The sequence below is a fragment of the Salminus brasiliensis genome, chromosome 1, assembly GCF_030463535.1.
Source record: "Salminus brasiliensis chromosome 1, fSalBra1.hap2, whole genome shotgun sequence".
Taxonomy (NCBI): domain Eukaryota; kingdom Metazoa; phylum Chordata; class Actinopteri; order Characiformes; family Bryconidae; genus Salminus; species Salminus brasiliensis.
Genome location: NC_132878.1, coordinates 17,489,929 through 17,514,641, shown reverse-complemented (window position 1 = coordinate 17,514,641; position 24,713 = coordinate 17,489,929). Strand labels below are relative to the sequence as shown.

The window sequence follows — 24,713 nt, the reverse complement described above, 5'->3', positions numbered from 1 at the left end:
GTCTTTTATTTGTGCATCCGTTTATCTTAAATCCAAAGTCCATTTTGAGATGAAATAGCGATTTTGACTCGACTGCTCCAATGCTATTGAGGGCTGCTGTACTTTCACCAGTATATTTTCAATATAGTATCAAATAATCAAGCAGGTTATCATAATCATGTTTGTTAAATAGAAAAAAAAAACACATGCAGTCATTTCTTTCTTGTTACCCTTTTTATACCAGGCAATAACATTTGGACCATGTGCTTTAACAGTTCTCTTCAGTTAAATTAGTTTGACTAAAAATCAAGTGTATATGCTTTTTCCTCTATTCCAGGTGTGGTCAAATAATAAAATGCACTCTTAAAAATTAAAGTTCCTAAATGGCTCGGACATATAGTTGTAGGAAAAACATATAATCAGAGTTTAAAAAGGTGCATCTCCACTACAGAGAAACATCTATTGGAAGGTTAATTAGGGTTGGTCTTTTGTGGCATTGCTCCTTTTTGGCAATTTTTTGTGTAACCTTGTGGGAAGTGAAAGTCAATATCCATGACTGCAGTTAGGAAATGTAAACAGTCAAGGTCTTTCACCCTAATAACCCTTTCACCCAATGAATGAAAGGTAATCTGTAGCGTATATAATTCTAAGAGATTAATTTATTATAACTGAATTTAATTATATAGATTTTTTTATTATTTAATAAATATGTTAATTAAATATATTCTTCATTGCACATCTGTATGAGCTGCTATTAGAAACTAATGGACTAGTGAACATGGTTGTTGACTGAACACAAAATCGGTTTGTTTATTGGACACACACTTGGCAAGTGAAAAAACATGTAAATTTGATTTTTAGATCTAGTATTTGTTCAAGATGCACAGGAGTTGTGCTAAGGTACTTTTTACTTTACTTTTTACAACTTATCCTATAATGTGATCAATATACCAATCAAGGACAAAAGTGTTTAACAACTTAATTGGGCAAGAAAAAAATCTGATATAATTATCCCCTTTTAAAAATCTAAATGGGCCCCTAAAATATACAGTAATTTATAATATGATCATAAAATAGTTGGTGAGGAATGATACTCTTAGATACTCTTAAGTATACACACTAAATATAATTTTTCATTAAGACTTGAGGGAATATTTGTAAACCTTATTAATATATTGTCACTGTCCAAAAATGTTTTCTATTTGATTTTTCTACATCATTGGTATATAGCAGCAAAATTACTTTTATTATATTTAACTTAAGAACCGTTAACTACTCTGTCTTCTACTGTGAAGTTACCGTTCTGGAGATCAATGTTTGTGTTTGTGTTTTTGTTTTTTATTAGGTTAGTTTTTAGACAGTGACAATGTCAGGCTTTTTTAAATTGGCCAAAATAACGCTTAATTTCCTATTTGCTTTTACTAAAATCTGAAAATTGAGATTGAGGAAAAAAAAACAAAAAAAAAAAAAACAGGTTAACAGGTAAAAGCTTACAGTGTGTGCACTGTACAACATTTCACATCTTACAATCTGTATAAGCCAGCCATATTTTACAAGTCCTACAACGAACCTTGTGTGTTTGACAAGGTCCTGCTCTATCATTCCAGAAATTCACTCACTACACATTTTAACAAGCACAGAGAATTTTGGATTGTTGTGCATTACTACATTTTTCAGTGTTTTATTGTTTATAATGAATCTTGAGTAGCTTGTTAAGCATCCCACCAATATTTTAGTATCAGTGGCAGCTGCAAGCACTGATAGGGATTTCTTTTGTACAGTATCTCTGGGACAACAAAACCATGGCAATAATTAGGCCATGCAGTGCTGACAAAAACTATCCCTTAAAGACTTTATTGTTGGTGACGCGACAACTACTGTTAAACCTCATCTCTCATATAGACGGGCAAAGGCTTAGTGTGCCTTTTAAGGCTGTACTGTAATGGGTTTGAAAATAACTAATAAACGATGTTCATTTTTATGTTTTTTTTTTTTTTTTGGTTTGTTTTTTTGATTCTTAAACTAAAATCGTAACTCTTGTCAGATCGTAAGCTTTAAAAGTAAAAGTCTCAGGGTAAAAAGCAGATATAGAAATGTATCATCTTTCTCAAGTGTATTTAACAACATACCATACAGCTACTGAGACACACTCCAATCACGTAACTCTAGAGACAAAACTATAGCAGCTGTTCGTAACATGCCCATCATAATCATAACAATATATTTAATATATCTCCAAATGATGTGACGGATTACAAGGGCATTATATTCATGACAAGCAAAAAGATTCAGTTCACAGTGTTTCAAATAGAACAGCACAGGTATCATACCTAATGTATGGCACATCTGATACCATACAACCAATTTTTCTTCTGTTTTTTTTTTAGTTAAATTGTCCTCAAGTTCATTATTGCTTAAGTTATTCTACCAAGCATACACAAAAGCACCAATGACTGAATTTGGTGGAGACCTACATTACATAAATCTTTTTTTGTGGCTTTTAGCATTCCCAGTCCTGGGAACCCCACGCACACTTCATTGTTGGCTCAGGAAGGGCTTGACTAAAGAACAATAAACAAAAATGACGAGGGGTATCCAAGACTGGGATTGGAAACCACTTGTTTACTGAAATGCATGATAGCACTACATTTAGAGTTTTCCATTCCTTTCAATTCTAAACAAATCAAAATTAGCCTCCATTTCAATGATCAATTTAATATATTTCAAGCCTGAAAATCCAAGGTTGTTTTAGTATACTGTTATTCCTTTCTACATCATTATTTTGTGACACTCATAAAAATCCATACTTTTACGCAATATATAATATAATATAATATATAATATAATAATAATATATTATATATACAGTAAATACACATTTATATTTTTGTACTCAAACTATATTTTGAGGGAGGATGTTGATAATGCTTGCATAGAACCAAATATTTTTTGTTAAATACAGTAATTTGTCAAAATAAATATGATTTATCTTTACATGTTTTTTTATATTTTCCTTTTGATATGTGATTGAGAAAGTAAAGGAATATCAATAAGGAGAGCAGTGCTGACAAAAACAATAAAAAGTGGACAAATACAATAAAAAGCAAAAAATAACACAAATACCAAAACATCAGTAATTCAATTTGTGTTTTCCATTATAACAACAAATAATACTGGCCTTAGAGACATGAATGCATCTTTTTTTCATTAACAAAATACATAACTATAAACATTTATAATAAATATGCTTGATATATAGATATGTACTGTATAACAATATATATGTATATCTGTATTTCTATACATATATATGTACATTAAAAAGGTGCACTTGTTTAAATAATATCATCTAGAAGATGAGGGGTGCCTACCCAGTCCAAAGTCCTTGGCTCAGAAGCTGCCATTATCATGCACATGAACTGCTTGCCAGTTCTCTTGTCAATGGGGTAAATAGTGGTAGGGGTGAATCTTCTGTTGTTCTCCACAAATTCACATAGTTTCTGGTACACCTGGGGGTACTCATGGCGAAGAAACACCCCACGGATCCTCAGCTCTCGTTGAATGTTGATGAAACAAATCTCCCTAGCTTTTCTCCCCTCCTCGCCTTCCTTGTCGATGTCAGCTGTTCCTGGTGGTGGAGTGAGGATTAAGGTCTCCATATCACTCTCTTTCCTATGAACCTTCCTCTCTGGGCTATAAGAAGCTAAAGCAACCTTGGCATACTTCCTGACGGTTGGGGCTTGGACCCTGGGTGATGGTCCGTCAGGCACTTGTTCACCAACAGCAATGGATACATTCAAGAGAAAACATTCATTGGGGTCATATTCCTTGCCCGCCTCCTGGAGCTCCTTGCAGTACTCCCCAAGATTGTCCCTGAATCCATCTAGTTCACGTAACGACAGGTATGTTGGAGACATGAGCAGGCTTTCTAGACCAAACTGAAGGAAGTTTGTTGAAGAGCCTGGGTTTGGAAATCCCAAAAATAGAACCCCTCTTCCTCGAGACAGATATCCAACTTTGGCTATACGAGAGAAAGCTTTGTGAACCTCTGCAGTTTCACGACAGTACTTGATGATGTGGCGACACACGCTACCAATACGGCCATAGAGACAGCTCTCCTTATGAATGTCCCAGTCTTCTCTGCGGCAGTTCCGAGAGCAGTAGTATGTGTAGCAGCTGTGGCAAGATTTGAAGTAGAGACAAGCGTTGAACAGCGTCTCTGTTCGACGGCATTTATTGTTGGAACACATCATTGTGTCATCCTCATCTGGGCTCTGGTCAGGGGAGCACTCCTCTGTACTCCGAAGTCCATCACAACTCTCTGTATCCCTTAGGGAGTCAGGATCTATTTTTATGGATGTGGGTTGTTTGTCAAGGGGCATGCTGCTCTCAGATCCCGCTTTGGAATCCTTTCTTCCTGATGATACTGCCTCTTCTTCATCAATAAGCTTCTTGAGTTGATCCAGCAGGTTTTCACTAGGCCTTCTACTAGTGGGTGGTTTGTAATCAATTACCAGGTCAGCTAAAAGCTCGTCAAGCTGCTCTAAGCTTTGTTGGAGTGAGGTGCTGTGGTGTGTTTTCTTCTCTTTAGCTGATTCCATGGAGAAGGACATTCTCTCATGGTGAGCATCATCTTCATCTGGGCCACTTTTCGAATCCAGCACATCCCAACTGGCAGAACGTGCCTCTGCTTTACCAGCCTTGCCAGGTTTGATATCATTGTCTGTGATCGTGATCTCAGGAGTGACGACCCACTGTTTGCTTGAGGTGCTCCTAGCATCGGTTGGGCTTTTGTCAATTAGGGAATTCTCAGACAAGGACAGAGCTGCATAGCGTCTAGGTGAACTTGAAAGGTTGACAACTACTGGCTTTGGCCTGTCGTTTGTTGACAAAGTTTGTTTCCCCTGACACAGGAGGTTCTCATCGCTCTTCCCACGAGGCACAGGCTGTTCCCTCTCTACATGAGTGTTGAGGATGTTATCCCAAGATCTTGAGTACGGCCGTGGATCAGTTACTGCCCTTGTTGGCTCCATGCATGGGTTGGTGTACCAAGGTGCCAGAATGGGCTCTTGTCTAACTCTTGTGGGTGTAATCTGCGAGGTGTATGACGAGGTATAGTGTGTGGAATAGCCAGACACATCAGAGCCATACCAGTCATCTGACTGTGGCTGGACCACACGAGCATGACGACGCCCCTCTGTGTAGTACGCCCGTGCTGGAAGGTGATGATCCACGGATGCCACGTAGGGATCGCCCATGTAGAAAATCCTAGGAGGAACTGTCTGAATCTGATATGTCCTGGGATCATCCCCATAGAACGTTCTCGTTGGGGGCGTCTGTATTATGTACGGTCCAGGTTCATTTGCACCGTAGGATTTTGGATATACAGATGCAGGATATTGATATGGGTCTGTTTCTGTAAAATATGGCCTGGCAGGTACAGTGTGAACCATGCGTGTTCTTGGATCTTGGACATAGTGTACTTTCGGAGAATAGGCGTGGCTCGGAATGCTGTAGCGGTCGTCCTGATAGTAAGATCTTGAAGGAGCTGAAGATCCATATTTCCCCAAATCCTCTGCATAGAAGAATTTAGTTGGCACATTGGGGCTTGAGTGAGCCCTTCGTTCCCTTCCATATTGTTCCTTTGACTCCCGTTGAGAAGGCATCCTTTGAACTGGGGTCTCCATTGGCAGCATGTAACTGTTTGGCATACTCTGGGAATACTGGTAAGTAGGCCTGTATTCACCTGTGAAAGATTCAGTGGGTGTTGGTGTTCTGGAAGAGGAATAGTGGCGAGGAACTGTGAGACTCCGACTGCCACTACTGGGATACTTTTGCCAGGGTATGTCCACCCTAGTAGTGGATGACTTTTGCCCACGTTGGTGCAAAGCTGCTTCATCAGGCTTAATGTCCACTCTGCATCGGACATGAGGACTAGTGGCAGGTTTATCAGGCCTTCCATCATCTAAGCCTTCAGACACATAGACAGGAGAGTACCTGCTGGTGTCAGTCCTCTGTGGCTGTAGTTTAATGGGATGTACCTCATTGATTAGTGCCCGTGTTGCTGCATAGGAGGACTCTCTTCTTGGAGATACCTCTGGCTTCCACTGAGGCTGTCTTGGAGATCTCTGAACTTCCCTACCCCTTCTTGTCACTGGTGGGGAATTTTCAATCATTACAGGAGTGAGATTGGTCTGGGCTCTTGGAGCACTTCTTGATCTGGTCCTCCTCTTGTGTTCGGTCACAGCAACCTCACCGGTCATTTCAGCAGTCAAAGGCTGGGGTGTCAGTCTAAAGTTGTATATGTCTGGGGAAGAAAAGCGGTGGACTGCATTTGCTTGTTGGTGGGCTAAGGCATTCCAGGCAACTTCTGGGTTGGCCGCATATCTGTCAGCCCTTCTGAATGAGTAGTCCATTTCGATTGTGTTATATTTGGGCTTATCTGGAGACTCAGTATAAAATATATGGCAGTGCCTTTTTTTGCTTTTCTGGGTGTCCTCCAGTGTGCTAATGCATGTGGAATTACATTGTTTAGAGGAATAGTCAGACTTGGAGTAGTTAGAGATGGAATTCACTTTAACAGAGTACTTTAACACAGTAGATTCCAGTATGTTGGGTGGATCGGTGCGTGTCATTTTAATAGAGCTCCTTTAGTCTCCTCCATAAAATCATTTTCAGGTTAACATTCCCTGTAAAAGCAAAAGAAGTTATGTTACATCATTAATATATTAACAATAACAGTTGAATAAAAACTCACCCCGCCCCTCACTAACTTGCTCACTTGCTAGGGCTCTCTCTATTACATGTACTGTCAGTGCTGGGAGGATGAAGGCTAATATGTTCTTGCACACTTAATCCAATGCAAAAATTTTAGAGATGCCCTCTGATTAAACTTGTTTAAATCTGCCACCAGCGGAATTACAGCATGTCCTCATTGGCCATAGTAAAATCTGAAATAGGACCATTAAGACAAAAATCGATTTGAGGCCTCTATTTCATTTTAAGAAGCAAACATTATTTTAGTGTTTATAATTTACTCTTATTAATGCAAGGACTAAAATGTATACATAACGTAGACATTAGGTAAGATGGTTAGTGTTGCCTTTGTGTTAGTTTCAAGCTTTGTCTTTTTGGATCACCATGTACATTGTAAACATATGTACAACTATATACTGACCAACTAAAATAGTCTGTATAAGCATGTTGCTACGTCTACAAAGATTACCATGTTAGCAGGCTTTATTCTTTAGAGCTGAATGTTGCACCAAAAATGCACTAAAGATGCTCGCCTGCTGACCAGCTTACTGCCGCCCTACTTATCTTCAATAGCCCTTGTAAAGCTGTCTTGGGTTGAACACTGACCTCTTAAGCTACATCGAAATGACCGATTTGACAGAAATCATCAAAGTATGGGTTGTACTCCTTAAGGATTGCTCCTTTATAGAATAGATGGAGGGGTGCGAACCACTAGCACTGTTCGGTTCTGTATGGAATGCTGAGATTATCACGCTAAAGTCTCCCATTAGTCCCATTATGGGAAGTAGGGCTATTATAATTATTTATTTTGCTCAAACCATATATTGTCCCTAAAAATCACAATAAACGATATTATTAATATTTTAATTAGACCATTTTATACCACTTTATATACTGATAATAGCATAATAATGCAATTACTCTCTTTTAAAGAGCAATTAATGTTTTGTACACAGGAATATTAAAACATTGGAATTGTATAAATCTATAAAAAAAATTAAATATCCTAAATAAATAAAACAATAAAATTCAACATACCGCCTTCCTCACGTTAATGGACTCTCCTCGCTAAGTAAACACAATATTGAGATCAGCTGAGGTCATGTCCATATATTGTACAAGTCGATAACATAATTACTGTGACAGGCCTACATACAACATGTAACAGGATACCTGCATATGGAAAAATGACAGGTGGTTGTTGTTGGGTAGTTGCTATAGCAACCGAATCTCACTATAATTAAAAATCATGTACCAAATCCCATGTGAAGTGTGCCTATAGTCCTCTGAGATTCTGAAAAGAAAACAACTCTTCTGTGCCATGAACATAAGTATTGACGTAAGCTTTTACATCCCATAGATCATGTTAAATGTATATAATAATGCTGTGTTTTCATGTTTGCTTCCTTCTTGGGTGGTTATGGTGCATAAGAAGCTGATACATCATCTACAGAATTCACGGAAATTCAAAAAAGTGCATTTCTATACAATACAATACAAAAATTGCTGAGAAACTAAGAATTGTGTGTATTTTTGTTGCTAATTAGTAGAAGTAAACGTAAGAAATGAAACCAACAAGCTAGTGGCCATGGCTAATAATAAACCGATGACAGGGCTAGAGATAACCTGAGCTAAGGCACCCCTCTTCCTCTTTTCATTGCACTCCTTCCCCTCATCATCCTGCCCACTTATTTCAGCCTCCCAAGTCCGTCCTGTCATGGCCTTACCTCCTGCCGTAGACTTCTGCTAAGCCAGACAGCAAGAGCCAGACAGTTTTTAGCTTTGGATCAGGCTGGTTTGATGGTTTGGGCTCCCCTGTACACCTTCCTCTGCTCTTGGCCCAACCTCCAGCACTGACACTCCAGAACGTATCTGCTGCCTCAGGCTGTTAGGTATTGGAGTTCCATTTGTGCCATAAAGCCTCCCTGCATCTTTAAGCACCCTCATTGCCTATTCCTTTTGCTACAAACAAGGGTTGAAAACCGCCATGTTACATCAAGCAATATTATAATTTGAGCATTTGAGCAATGATACAATTGTTTTATAATTTATGATATTAGATTATTACAATATGATAAATCACATCCTTGTATTGATTTATTAACACTATTTGCATCTTACTGTAGTAACGCCCACACCATCTCTCTTTGTCTATCCCTTTGCTAATTATGGCCATTCTGAGGCCTCTAGGACCAGATCAGCTAGACCGGTTATTTTATGAAGATGCTGTCTGCTCCCCTGAGATCCAGCAGTGCCTTGCCGAACCTGCTCCATCCATCATTTCTGTAATTCTTTCTGCCATCAGTGGTTGGGCCTGCTAAATTCAGTCTCTTATCCCTGGACTCCTCAGTCCTCTTGAAGCTGTATCCCTTTATCATCACTGTCCTGCTTTAGGGGATCACTACGACAACTCAGCAGCCATCCATATTGTCTCCTACTGTGTTGAAACCAGTATGCCCCAAGCCTGTCATCAGACCCCTTATATATCAGTATGCCATTAGCTTCCAATAGCCAATCCAATCCAATATCCTAACCTGTTTCTGGATGTAAACTGCATTACACTCATCAAGCTCCCTTATCTACTATGCCATTTATCTAAGGTCTTAACGCAATCATCCCACAAAGCACAGAGGAAGAAACCAGAGGAGAGTGTCCACATTTGAGTCTTGGTTCATGTCAGGGTTTTTTTCCTAATCTCCTTAGGGAGTTCTTTTCTTGCCACTGTCATACCCAGCTTGATCTTTAAAGGTCTAAACTGAGATTTCCATAAAGACTTGCTTTAGGCACTGAAATTAACAGCCAGAAAATAAAGCTTTGCAAGCTGAGAATTTCCATTTTTTAATCATTTGAGGCAGAGAGAGAGAGAGAGAGAGAGAATGAAAGAAAGAGAGATATTTACTGTTTGAGCGTATTGATCATGACCACTTTTTGTCATCATCCCTACTTCGTAGCATTCATAACTGATAAATGAATAGTTTTTAAGCCACACAACAAGCACATTTAGAGGATCTATTTTTCACAGGAGTTTAACTGTGTTTCTTTCAACCAAACTTTCAGTTAGAAATATTTCTCGTACCTTTTGTCAATGTGATGATGTCAGGATCCTTCAAATGCAAAACCCATGTAAATAAATCAGAGTTTTAAAACTGACCAATTGCAAAATCCCACAACTTGTGATGTAACAGTCTGGAAACATTTTATTTACCTCCTCAAATTTACATACACCCAGCACCAACGAACGAAAGTCTTTTGAAGCTAAATGCGAAAGCTATGTCGAGAGAATGATGTTTGGGGGGTGGGCGGGTTGAGAACCATGAGCAGAGCACGATGGCTGCTATCAGGGCTACGAAGGAGGGCCGGTAAAGTTAGCTGGGTGCTATGCTTAAAACTAACCCTACCAAACTTCACCAACAATCTCTTCAGCAAGTGACCCGGACACTGTGCTGAATGGACACCTAAAAGACCCAGAGAGGACAACAAGAAGATCCAGATTCAGGATTTAGACTATGCTATACAAAGAAAATTAGTGTGTTTCATTCTGAGGCAGACACTATATGGGCAAAAGTATTGGAACACCTGCTCATTTATTGCTTCTTCCGAAAACGTGTTAATGCTGCTTTTGTTGTCTCTATGGTCCAGGACTAGCTTTCTACTAGATCCCGGAGCATTGCTTTAAGTATTCGATTACATTAAATTATGATAATTAGTGAGGTCAGGATGTTGGATGATCACCACTCCACCTCATCCCCAACTTCCCAACTCTGTACTGGATGGGTTGCCATTATTCCAGAGAGCACAGCGCCACTGCTCCATAGCGCAAAGCTGGGGGGCTTTATACCTCCATAGTCCATGCCAGATCCCTAATCTATTGGCAATACTCTTCTACAGGAACTAGAAAGCTATGTGTGTGCATTTGCACATTTGTGTCAGCAATGGCAACTTAAAGCAGCTGAAGGCATTCATTAGACGGGATGTCCACAAACATTTGGCCATATAGTGTAACAGTTGTAAAATACTCAATAAATGCATTATATGGCACATTTAGCCACAAGCCAAATTCTGCCTCATTATGGGCTACAAGTCTTACATGCACTCTCTCACAAATGAGGTCTTTCACAAACAGCATTTGTAAAATATCTGAGAATGTCATCTGTGTGGAAAAATGTTCCACTTTATTAACAGTTAACTAGTAAGACTAGTTTTTCAATAGTTACTAAATAATTAAAATGATTTTGACATTTGAGATTATGACAAATACTGTAATTTAATAGGGCGATCAATAATATATAGAGAGAGAATTCAGAATAGTTGTTGCTTTCTAACTCCTCCAAAGTACTGCATGTGAAAGAGGCTATGCTAGCAACCCACCATTATAGAGAGGGCAGGGAGTCAAACTGCATGAACTTCTGGCTCCCAGATGCGTAGGTGGAAGCATTTAAATCAACCAGTTTCATCTAAAATGCGGCCCAGATTTCAGTGGTAGCCAGTGTAACCCTAACCCGCCCCCCCTATGCACCGGCCACTAGCAAAACCAGCACGAATCAGCCAAGAATACTAGCTTCAGTGTCCAAACAGGGATTTGAACCCCAGGGCCCTATTTTAGTGATCTGTAGGCGAGCCGTCAACCACGCACCACGCAGCTTGATTTTGGGAGTGTCAGTGTTTCTTTGCTATCGGAACAACGGAAAAAGTACACCATGCACATCTTGAAACGCACAAAAGACATGTACTAAGTCTCTTAGTTAATCATAGGTGTGTTTTGGGCGGAACGTGCAATAAACCAATTAGCATGTCACTTGCCATTCCCTTTAAGAGACAGGTGCGGTCTGACTGGCAGATTGCTATTTCAATGGCGCATCACTCACGGTCGGGGAAGGCTTGCTGACGTAGCACGTATTTTATTTAGTCATTTTATTTATTTAATTTTATTTAGTATTCTGTTTATTGTTGATGTAAAAGTTTGCATAGCTGCCAAATGGTACGCGCTATGGGTTTGTGTGTGTCCATGTGGGTATGTTGCATGTCCATGTGTTTCCAACTCTTGATTGTTAACGTCTGCCTAGGTTGTTTTCAGTCAGTGTGTGTACGTGTGTTTTGCATTGCCAGGATAGCAACGCCAGCAACTGACCTGAACGCACCTCATTTCGAGATCACCATGCCCATCGGCATATAGATATATTCGCGAGCACCGCTGCTGTTGGAGGGGTGTAAGACAGCAAAGAGCATCACGACGCGCCTTGCGCAGGGTGTAAGATAGGGCCCCCAGTCTTACTTTCCCCAAAATGCAATCTAACTGCTATGAACCTCAGACTTGCAACTCTGTTAAAGAGCTTCACACTGCTCAGGTGACTGTGAACTTGAGAATGGCGTGTTTATCATTGCCACTCCAGCCTCTGCACACTGCTAACAGCACTATGTAACTTTGGTGAAGCCGAAGACAACTGTAATCACCATTTCAACACAGATGAAATTTGGCCTCTGACTTTAACCCATCCATGCAACGAACACACACATACACACTAATGAGCAAACACACAGTGCACACTGAGCACACATGCCCATACCAATTCTCACATAACACTGCTTTACATAATTACATTTGTCTGGATTGCACTTACATACCTACAAAAGCTATATCTGTAATGCAAATAAATCTACCAATGAATTAAAAAGCTTATTTTTTTTCTAATCAGACCACAAAACTTTATCCCACATTCAGCTCTGTAGGTCCAATTGCAGACATGCTTTGTTTTTTCTTCAGTAATGGCTACTTTCTACCTATCCTTCTGATACAGCTCAGTTTTATGCAGGGCTCAGCCACTGAACTCTGTAGCTCCTTCAAAGTGATTGTTGGCCTCCTTATAGCTTTCCTCTCAAATCATTTGAGGGACAACTGTCCTGGCAGTGCCTGGCAGTACACAAGTAAAAAGCCTTGGGCAAGACTCCTAGCTGTGTCCTTGTCAAAGCAGCATCTTTTTTTATCTGCGTATTACTAAGTATTACACAGTTACAACTATTTGAAATATTGAAATATTTTCTTACATATGGATGTAGTCATCCAGAGGGTCAATTTATGACACAGCACAAAATATCAATATGTCATCTGTAATCCAGTCGAACTGGTGATCACATTATGCAATGTGATACTTTTTCAAAGCCTTTATTGGAATTTTATTACTGGCCTATTCTCAGGGTTTACAGGGCTATGGTGACATGTGCATCCATGACAGGTCTGAGTTACTGAGGTGAAATCTCTACAGGCCCCTAGTACTGCCCTGGGGGTGTTGTTTAAGAGCCATAAAGCTTGTAGAATCCAAACGGATCTCCTAGCATTATTCCCGGGGTGATACTGAGGAGAATGTCAATATAAAAGACAAATATCATACACGCTGACCAAGAGGGCGCAGTCTGGGGGCATAGGGCAGGGGGCCAAGCACCCCCTGGGCTCTCTCTGCACTTGTGTTATGAATATTAAGTCTAAAATGTTGGATGTGGGATGAGAGTGATGTTTTTGTGCCCTTGGCGAATGCATCAGAAGCTTTGTCTTGTCTTACTTTGAAATGGGTTGACTACTGAACAAATCTGGCAGAGTGTGTAAGGAGGCTACTTTTTATAGACCAAGCAAACACAGATGAAGCCTCTTCAAAACGTGCAGATCACTGACAGTCAGGGGCTTTAAAAAGGGAGAACTCAGCAGCATGGCAAAGCATCTCCAAATTATAAAGTACTGTCAGGATCGGAAGTGTATCTATTAGGAATGTGCACTTCTACTTATTTTGATATTCAAGTTAACTGCAAAGAAGTGCCAAAGAACCTACAATGGACAGAGTTAGGGCCAGAGGCTTACTCTTTTAGGTGACAGCACTGGTGTTGAAAGGCTAAAAGAATCTGTGGCACATTTAAAAACATGGCCTTAAAATAGCCAAGGGAAATCTGCAGTTTTCATGTTGGATGAGTATCAAGAGCTGTCTCTTCAGATTGGGCTACACTATTAAAAATGAAAATACTACAAATGTTTTTTTTTTTGAGCAATGTTTGTAATAAAGATTTGTGTGCAAACGTTGAAAAAAGGCTTAAAGAAGGTTCTGTTGATGTAAAGGTTCTTTACCACCTCTCTTATTATTGGTTCTTCTATGGCATCACTCAAAAACTTGTTGTAATACCCTTATTCCTTTAAGACTGAACCTGTCTAACATCACAGCAGTTAGCCTAGTAAGAGATAAGGCTGTAGCAGAGCTGGCCCTGCTATCTCTGTCTTCTCGGTCGGTAATATAATAACACATATTGCAAATACTGGAGAAATATAGTCACATTTTAATAGTGCTGATAAACACAAAAGCCACATTTCACTGACTTGTCAGTTTGCTTCTCTCTCTCTCTATTCTCATGATGGAACCTAATGAATACCGAATACTGATTCCAGTTTTCAATTACTGCAATCTTGAGAACCTAAGCGTATCACTAAAACCAATGCCAATTGTTTTCCTTGCTATGATGGTTTTAGGATCTCTGAAAGTTTCAAAGATTAAAAAAACAGATCTATTGCCTCACAGGCAGGCTTACAAGTGTAGTCGCACATTGCTTCCTATAGTGGCAGTTTAATCTACATGTGTAGTTCCACTGCCCCTCCATTCCTACCCCAGCCAATTCCTCTAGCATCAGTGAACCTCCTCTGAAAGAAAAAAAAAAAAAGCTGCTAATGAGCAACCAGTCTCTCCTCCACCCACTCTATTTTCAGTGACAGACTTGTCTCGCACTGTTACCCGGTAAACAATCTGTAGCCTCGCTTTGTATACAACCTCTTCTTGCCAAATGTGATGGTTGTCAAATGGGTCCATTCAGCGGCGCGAGCTGTGCGCTAATTTTTGCATAATTACTCTATTTGTTACTGTGAACAATGGCGTTCTTCAGTAAGGCACTCAACAAAAGCACATCCCACAGGCTGAGCCTGTTAAAACCTCACAGCCATGGACATAACAGAGCGTTTGCGCTGTAAGAACCAATAAAACGTGCTAAACTATTCAGTACTATACCTCTGAACAGGTTCAGTTTCTTATTTAAGGAGGCTGTATTATAGAGACACTGCTCATCGATCCGTACAGTGCATACATGGAAACTAAAGCCAAAACAAGCCTGTTCTGAAATGACTGCTTTTGTGGTGTGATAAAACCCAACACAATGCATACAGCGTATTCTCCTCCTCAGCCTACAGCAGCTTAGCCTTGCACATTAATGCTGAAGTCATGAAGAGTATTCCAGTCCAGACTGACTTTTAAACAAGTTGCAGTAGTCAGAATCAGAATCAAGCTCTTTTACATGTATAAGTCTTCAAGGTACAGTAACAAAAACCATCCATTGAATTCTAATGGATAAAGAGAGAGGTTGTAAAATGTTCATGTAAAAATATAAATGTTTTACAAACACACATCGACATTACAAGTGTGCCTTAAAATAGGTTTATTAGAAGGTTCTTTAGTAAATGCAAATGTTAAATACCAACTCATAGACGTATTTGAATGGGTTGAATGTTAAACAGTTCTTCCTTATGGTAGAAAACCTTCTGGTATGTGGTTTTATATAGGACCAAAGTGGGTTCCACTATTGTTACAAGTCAAAGAACCATTTATGGTACTATGCAGAACTTAAATATATACAGCTCTGGAAAAAAATAAGAGCCCACTTTATTTGTTTCTTAATTTAACATCTACATGTATGAGTTACCTGAATTACCCATAAAGTCGCCCAACAGCAATGTAAAAGACTAGTGGAGAGCCTGCCAAGACATGAAAGCTGTGATTGGCAGTCCAGGTTATTTCACTATAGTGATTTTTGAAGTGATTTCTGAGCTCTCAGAGTTCAAATATTAGTACTGTGTTTGAATTTAAATAATAACTTCTTTGCATTTTAATTATTATAATCATTTATTTTCATTATTTGAGCAGTTGTCATTTTGGCAAATAAATGGTTTGCTCTAAATAGAAATATTTTATTTGGAATTTAGGGGAAATGTTGCCCATGCAAATGTAAAGCAAATGTTAATTTCCTTCAAACACATTGCCTATAAATAGTAAAACCAGAGAAACTGATACTGTAGGGTGGACCCATAATTTTTACAGAGCTGTATGTATTGAAAGAAAGACTGTAGAATGTATGTGAATAGTAAAGGAGGTAGAAGAGGATCTCCAAAAGGTTTAAATTTGTCGTCACAGGTGATGCAAATTCAAAGCTTTATAAATACACTAAATAATCCTGTGTACACAATCACTTGTGTAAAGCCTAGCACTCTGAAATTAAACATAATTGATGCCCACATAGAAATGGGCTACAAGAAGATAGCAATGCAGGTTCTGGTAGCCGTTTCCTTAGTTCCTTGTGTTGCAGCTAGTGACATGTGGAACGTTTCCTTGGTAGAGGCAAGACTGGACTCTCTTAAATAGCAGCACATTCTGGAAGCAAACTTAATGTAATATAATGATCCTAAAAAAACAAGACTACCTCAAGTAGTACAAGAAGTACAAGTTTTGCCATGGCCCTCACGCTTCTGACCTAAACCCACTGCAAATCTGTGGACTGACCTTAAAAGAGGTGAGCTCAATAAACTCACGGAACTAGAAGCCTTTTGCAAGGTAGAATGAACAAAAACGGACTCTTAGCCCGCCAGCAAAAAGCGCTGATAAAGCCATGAAACTTGCCAAATAAATAGTGAACATGCAGGAGGCCCAAACTGTTGCTTCAGGCCTTTATCCTGTTTTTATGTTTCTATTGTTTTGAAAGACAAAGTCAAATTCAAGCCATGAGTCTGGTATCTTGACAATCCTAGGGTAAGCTACGATTTCCGTATTTTCATACAATGTGGAAAATGGGACAGCTGTGGAAGGTTCTGTAAGAGCTGGTCTGATCTGTGTCAATCTGAAAAAAGGCTGATCGTAAACACTAGAAAAAAATATCTGCTCATTGGCTCCCTCCTGTGAGTTCTCTCGGCGGACCATCTGCTCAGGCTGATCTGGCAACAGCCTGCCTCTCCCCACCCTCCATCTAACATCGTGTTCAAATGCCCAAATGTTTATCTAGACTAAATTTTCCCAAATTCTGTGCGATTCCTAAAATAGAAATATGGAGAGAGAGAAAGATTAGCCTAACTCATTGCTTAACCTGTTGGACACCTAGCAGGTGCATCATATTTGAAATACTTTTATTAGAACTGAAAGTTTCAGGAGCTGGTTATGAAAATGAACTGGTTATTAGGTTTAGTGTCTGACAACATTACTAGTTATCTTTTAAACCCTTTTCTCAGTTCTAGTTCTTCCATTAGGACAAATTACTGAATTACAGAATGCTTCAGTAATTGCATTTGTGTTCATAGCATCCATGAGAGAATGGGCTGTGGAATAAGACTAGCCTATTTTTAGTAACCATGCTGAAGTCTTCCTGTATTCCAGTGCAAGTTAAAGTCACAAAGACTTGACAAATCACCTGTGTTCTTTTTTTCCTTTTTTAATCTTTAATTTGTGTTTAAATGACAAATTCCATCACTTTAATTTGTATGTAAATCATTTACAGCATTTACAGCCCACCACAATACAATGACATACAATGACAGTTAGTGTTGCAGCACTATACCAGTATACCTTTTTTTACCATTTGCATAATACTGGTATTAGAAGGAAAAATGCAACCAAATTTAAAATCTCTATCTCAGAATTAAAAAACAAACAAACAATCAATCGATGAATGGAAAAAATAATCGAATTAGCTGGAAACAAAAGTTAAAAATAGCTGCACCTCACATGCAGCTTTCTTATTAATTTACTTACAAAAGGGAGATATCTACTTTCATTAATAAATATTTTGTTCAACCCAAAAAAACTTTTTACTCTTTTAAGGGTCTGTGTTTATTATTATGATTATTATTATTATTATAATTAATAAATAAGGAAGAATGGTAAAATACTGTATACTGTCATACCATAAAAACCATGACATTTTCTGCTACCATAAAAATCTTATACTGTTGCAACCATACTCTCAACTGAGGATAATGATGCATGAAGCGATTGAGAGGGAAGTATATCTTTCAATATCTAACCAACCAGTGTTACAGAAAAATGTAACTGATTTTCCTGTAAAGTGTAAGTAATAGCTTACAGTTAAAAATTCCTGTATGCTGTTTAAAAAAATTAACATCAGGCAAACTTAAACGATAAAATAACTGATTACAGATCATTTTTAAGTTAACTCAACTCAACAAAGTTAAGTCAAGCATTCTTGTAACATTTTTAAAACAGTTGCGCCACTCTAGTGTATGTATTATAATGTATTAAGTGCTCTGTTTTTATGTAGTGTAATTTCCAGCTCTAGAGTGGCCCTACAGTCTAACTGCATGCTTCTTAGCTTGTGCTCAACGCTCAGTTGTCAAAAGCCTCCCAAACTGGGTTATGTATGTGGCAGATGTCCCTGCTTGTGAAAATGACCAGCACAGGGCAAGTGGAGGCAAAAACACCTCTGTAAACTTGGCAAGCGATCTATCAAAGCATCTAATCATGCTAATTTGAAACTGATGGATACAGATCATTGTGCAGGGTCTTTCAAGTGGCGTTATCTATGAGATGCCACAGACATCTGTGACCAGGAGTGCAAGAAAGCATAATTGGCCTTGCTCTCTTTGGGTGTGTAGGATGGCCCTCCCTCTCCCTCGTCACTCTCCACAATGCTAGCAGACACGTGTTTTTAGCTGACGGAACAGAGTTGGACAGTTAGCATTCTCTTCCCAGCGTGTTCAGCTGTCGGTTGGCTGGCTTCATGTGTCTTAGAGAAAGCACATGCTAGCATTCAACCTTTCCAGCACTGGTAGCATTATGTGAAGGGGAGTTCTAGCTAGTATGTGGGAATTGGAAATGAGAACACTAGGGAGAAAAATTAGATTACAGGCCAGGTTTGACTTTCTTTACATTCATTTACTCTGAATTCACCTGGGTTCACCCAACCCTTTCCTTATTGCCTTCCCCCTACCAAGTCATGCTCCCGAACAGCTGGGAAGGTGAGGACTGACACATGCCCTACTGCCTCTTTTTTGAACTGCTGCCCATGCAGAGTCACTGCATTGCATTGACGCACTCAGAGAAGGTAGCATCGCCTAGCAGATGCCCGTGCATCTGGAGTGATGTGGTGAGAGAGCAAGCCATCTACCCACCGGTGAGAGCAAGGCTAACTGTGCTCTCTCAGGCTCCAGCTGCTGATGGCAACAGCTGTTTCTTAACTGTTGACTGGCTACTAGTTGAAACGACATTAGCCGTCCATATTGTTAACCAGCCTTGCCTTTTTAAATAATATTTACTTTGACTGTCTGTTTCTTTCTAAGCAAGGCACTGACCTGACAGAACCTTTTTCTTGTTCTTTCCAGTAGGTATATATATGGGCTATGGGCTTATGGGTTATTCACAAAAAGTCAAAAAGACTTTTAAATTCTATATTTAATGCTAATGTTTTTTTTGGCCTGGTTAAGCAATTAAATGCAAACAAAACTGAATATTTTTTAAGTATTAAAAATATGTCAATTATGTTTTTCCCCAGCTGTTTGTCTTATAATCTGTATACTGCTGTTACGTATTTTAAAGCTAATTATTAAAACAGAGATATTTTATAAAATCTGGTATTTTGACATTGAACCTCATAACTAAACTAATGAGTGACTTTTACTTGTGCCACAGAATCATTGATTGTTTTGATTCACTTAGTTTACAGTAAATCTTTACAGTAAATTGATTAAACTGCACAAACCAGCATTACAAACTCTAGTCTCAAACTCTTTTTTAAATTAACAAACAAAATAAATACATGTAATGAGATATAGATATGCAGACTCTTTGTAGTAATGACTTATATAATGACTTACTATAAAATGAATAAATTCTAAAAAAAATTTTAAAAAAAAGCCATAGAACTGTAAGACTGAATTATTAAGACTGAATCATTTTACTTTCTAATATTCACTCAGAAAAGCAACTATGTATATCAACTGAACAGTGGTGTCCAATTTTTTGTATATGACTACAATGTACATGAGAAACTGCTGTGTGTTTTGGTGTGTGGACACAGAGAACATTTAAAGCCCTTCACTTTTTTTGACAAACAAGGAAAGCTGTTTCTTAATAACAGACAATGACATTGTGTTCATCTCTATTTTTTTTACCCTCACTCTGCCTTCATCGCCTGGTTACCCGTGGCTGGTCTTATTAATTCCATCGTCATCAGATACTCAGCCAGCATGCTGCCCAGTTTACAGCCTTGTCTCAGCCCAGTGTCTGTGCTGCCAGTCAATCTGCCACTACCAATCTCTAATCTCTATAATCCACCCTCACCCCAAAACATAAGAGTCATCTAATACAGTAGAAATCAGGCCAGGCCAAAAAGCATACCAAACCCACACAGATCCTCACACGGATTGTTTAGCTGTAACTGTAACTGTGCAGTACGTTTACCATAACAGTCCAAAGATGAACTACAGTCATTATTTATTATCCTCTGTCTGTACTGTGTTGTCTGTCCGCACTTGTTTGTTTGTGTTGCACTTGTGTCTTGTATGCACTGTCTATGTTGCACCATGGTCCGGGAGGAACGTTGTTTCGTTTCACTGTGTACTCTGTATGTAGTTGAAATGACAATAAACCCACTTGACTTGACTTGACTTGACTTGACTTGATGAAGTGCCCTGTAAATATGCAGTAGAGTACCCAATAAATAAGCAGTAAAGAGTGAATCCTTAAAACTACATTTCTGAAGTGTGATTTCTTTTCGGCACCATCACTTTTCATCTGTTCCTGAGAAAATGACCAGCCACTGTGCAAGAGAAGAAATGCCAGGCCCTACTTGGCAAAACCTGTATCCACAAGACCCTTTCGAATAAACACTCTGAATCATGCTTTGTTGGAGCTCCCTGACCCACATCAGTAAAAAAGGAGGAAGTGAGTGCCAATGGGAAAATAGCAAATTTCTATCTGCGTGGGCCCAACTGTCCTTTTCCTACAGGAAAGTGCAAATGAAGTAAAAAATAACCAAACGTGGTCATTTTAGCAGTGATATACAGGTCTTAGTGGAACGATAGTCTTCCAATAATTCAGTTAATTCACTGACATAAGCTCAAGACTACATGTGAAGTCCTAGCAAATGAACAGACTCTCTACTGAAAAACGTTGGTACAATACTACTGTTACACAGGAAAGCTCAAAGCAGTGAAAAACTGAACACGTGATGATTAGATTTTCTATAACGTGTGTGCTTTAGCTAACTCCTCTTGGTTTTGAAGGCGCTGTTCAGTGCTGATGTAAGAAAAGCTCCAACGAAAGGCTTGCGGTTAGCCTGCCAGTAGTTTAGTTTAGCTAGCTAAAATACAACGGCAAAGACATTAAGGAAGTGCGTTTTACCATGAAGTTTTGGTGATATGTGCAAAACCAGTAGATGTAGGCAAATGTCTGGAGGAAAATCAGTCAAGCACAATAACTATATATATATATATATACAGCTCCGGGAAAAAAGACTACCCTACGTTATCAGTTTCTCTGGTTTTACTATTTATAGGCAAAGGTGTTTAATTAACATTTGCTTTGTATTTCAGAAACAATGGACAACATTTCCCCTAAACACAGTACTAATATTTGAACTCTGAGAGCATTCAAAAATCGCTGTGGTGAAATAACCTCGACTGCCAATCACATCTTTCATGTCTTGGCAGGCTCTCCACTTGTCTTTCACATTGCTGTTGGGTAACTTATTATTCATAGTCTGCAAATGCAGGTAACTCAGCTTTCTTTGATGATATGCCTGGAATAAAATGGCTGCCATACACGTAGAGAAATTTAAGAAAAATAATATGTGGTCTAATCATTTTTTTCCAGAGCTGTATATGTCATTGATCAAGTTTCAGTCTGAATTTGCGAAAATAAACTAACTTCACAATGTTACTTATTCTAATGTTATCTTGGTTGTGATTGGCCAATAAAAATCTATAGGTTGGGCAAATAATGACAACACATGCAACAAGTTTGCATTCTGCATTTCTATATATAAACTAAAGCAAGCACTTTGTGAAAACATCATTATTACAAATCAGTCTTTTTTAGGAGGTAAATAAATATACACTATCTAAACAGTTTCTGAACACTTTCATGGATATCTCTTGTCCATATTATGGAATATTTTAATAAAACTCTCTGCATCTTGACAGAGAGCAAAATGGACAGGCTTGTCCAGAAGAACACTGCCGATGCACCAGTTTGGCAATATTTGGTCTCCAACCAAACAAGCACAAAGAATCACTAGATGTTAACAGCTGGTGTGCCGTCTATGCGGTCACAGATTTTTAAGTAATATCAGAAGCTAGCCTGGTTGGTAATCATATTGCAATTATATTACCATCACTGAGCATGCAAACTAGGGTAAGACTCTGAATGTGGATCACAATAATAGTTTTTATATCAATACTTCTGCAGGCAGTTCAGTTTAAATTATAGACCAAACATGAACACAGAAGGTACTTCTTTACTTCTTGAATACAGAGGGCACGCAAAGTAGTAACTTTACAAGAGAAGGGATACAGCTTCTTAACTTTTGATGAAAGTTTATGTAAAAAGATTTTATTCCAGTTCATTTTGGAGCATTTCTATTGGTCAATTATTACATTTTGACACAATGTAAAGATTATTATGTAACAATTGTGACAGACCTGATCATCTATATAACAGGAACCTCACAGGCATGGGCAGGTAATTGATCTTAGCCAAAAACAATTGAACAGTCCTTCTTCTTTATTTCTAGAATAGAGTGAGAAAAGAAATCAGTGGAGACTAAAACAGTTATTATAGAGTCTTATAATTGTAAAGTACAAAGGTTACACACACACACACACATATATATATATATATATATATATATATATATATATATATATATATAGATATATATAGCTTTATAGGAGGAGGACAAGTGGAATTATTGGCATGGAAGTCAATGAAGGCAGATTTTATTAATCTGGATTATTTTTGGAGCATATCTATTGGTCCATCCATCCTACAGTTTTACTAAATGTAAAGAATAGCTGCCAGATCCATATGATGTAGAAATACTTTTTAAAAAGGTCCAAGATTTTGGCACAACAGAGACGATATATATGTATATCTATATCCCTCACTACTAAGAGATGAACACTGCAAGTTGCAGCACAGCACTGATCTAATAATAATAATAATAATAATAATAACCCACAGTAAAGATGAGACTACACATGACGCTGTTTTTTCCTCCTGTAGGCCACTGCAGCAGCAGAACCTGCACATCCCATCTCTCCGAGCACTACGGTCGTGTTCTGCCATCGCATGACGTATAGCCCTACAGCATCCCACCCCACGTGACTCAAGTGCACAATTTCATCACGCATCATTAGAGGTTAGTCCAGTTTCACTAGTAGGATGTCCCTGCCTCCAGGCAACCTCCACATCCCCCTCCCCTCCTTCCCACCTCCCTCCCATTTCTCACTGCGTCTATAAAAGATTTAAACTAAACTACAATACACAACGCCCTTAAACCTGAAGCATGGGGGCTAACAGCCCCCCTAAAAGACTTCCTATTTCGAGTGAGCCCGCATTTCAGCACGCACTGCACTATTTCCTTCACCTATAAGCCATGAACATGCGAACTAGCCTGCACAGCATTTTTCGCAGTGATAGCTGGTAGCTATATCCAGCAGGAGTGAAGGCGCACGGATACATGTATGTGCAGATGTGTGCATCGTTTCGTAAACATTAAAGGCATTAACGTCGCCGGCTAAACTGTTAACATGGTTAGCTAAATCAGCAGGTTTACACGGACACTTCAGTGCACACTATTCCTTCGTCGTTTCACTTATCTGAACGGCGCCTCACAGTGAGGTGGGCTATAGGACGGACGACGCGCTTACCGTTTTAATCCATCCGCCGAGACCGCGGTTATCCATTACCTCCGACCCGAAAGCTGCAGGGATGCTACAGTGCTGCGCCGTTTGCTGAACGCTGCATGTTAAAGCGGGGGAATCGACGTTTATCCGCCGTTATCGGTCAATCATGTCGTCCTCCACGCCTTGGCGTGTTGCTGTGCGTATGTTTAGCAGTGCATCCGTAGCGTTACTACTATCTCTCTCTCTCTCTCTCTCTCTCTCTCTCTCTCTCTCTCTCCCTCCCTCCCTCTGCTTAGGATACCCGGCGTTTCCAATGCGTCTAGTGGGGTTTCGAAAAAAGGGGCGTGGCTGGAGGCAGGTCGTGCGAACAGATTTGAGCGCGCCTTCTGGATTGTGGGTGGTGGTCATCAGTAGGAGTGGGCAATAACCAGCTGCTGCTCCTCACGATCCGATAACAGGGAAATCAATAAAGAGATCAGTGACGATACTCAGTGAATTTAAACAGGCCTGGAATATTGAAGATATGGGGTTATATAGAGCCTGTTACAACATTTACATTTACATGGCATTTAGCAGACGCTCTTATCCAGAGCGACTTACAAAGTGCTTTGCTATTTACCCAAGAAAACCTTAGCTAGTTAGAATAGACTAATAGTTCAAAGATACCTCTAAGCTTAGACATTACTAAACACAAGACAATAAGGTGACCATAGATCTATTCGTCCAAGTACTCTCGGAAGAGGTGGGTCTTCAGTCTGCGTTTGAAGACAGCGAGCGACTCTGCTGTTCAGACACCCAGGGGAAGCTCGTTCCACCACTTTGGTGCAGGACAGAAAAAAGCCTGGACGCTTGTCTTCCGCGGATTTTGAGGGATGGCGGGTCGAGCCGAGCCAGACTTGAAGCTCGAAGGGCTCTTGGTGCGGATCGGCTTTTGACCATTGCCATCAAGTACAGAGGGGCTGGTCCGTTCTTGGCTTTGTAGGCCAGCGTCAGGGTTTTAAATCTGATGCAGGCAGCAGCTACAGGAAGCCAGTGAAGAGAACGCAGCAGTGGA

At 39.4% G+C, this 24,713-nt stretch overlaps 1 protein-coding gene across 2 annotated transcripts; it reads right to left on the bottom strand.

Annotated features, from left to right (window-relative positions):
• Nucleotides 1-3,071: 3,071 nt before the first annotated feature.
• ajm1 (apical junction component 1 homolog) lies at nucleotides 3,072-23,910 on the bottom strand. Of its 2 annotated transcripts, XM_072673676.1 has the most exons (3): nucleotides 23,684-23,910; nucleotides 22,454-22,541; nucleotides 3,072-6,668 (listed from the first exon to the last, which is right to left on the bottom strand). In XM_072673676.1, exon 3 carries the CDS (start codon nucleotides 6,612-6,614, stop codon nucleotides 3,315-3,317), a length of 3,300 nt encoding a protein of 1,099 aa, XP_072529777.1. In that variant the 5' UTR covers nucleotides 6,615-6,668; nucleotides 22,454-22,541; nucleotides 23,684-23,910; the 3' UTR covers nucleotides 3,072-3,314. The 2 variants fall into 2 exon arrangements, with proteins under 2 accessions (XP_072529777.1, XP_072529770.1); XM_072673669.1 differs by lacking the exon at nucleotides 22,454-22,541.
• Nucleotides 23,911-24,713: the final 803 nt, after the last annotated feature.

Excerpts from the sequence above, each read along its gene's own strand:
- ajm1 (XM_072673676.1), bottom strand. The coding sequence starts at position 6,614 with ATGACACGCACCGATCCACCCAACATACTGGAATCTACTGTGTTAAAG.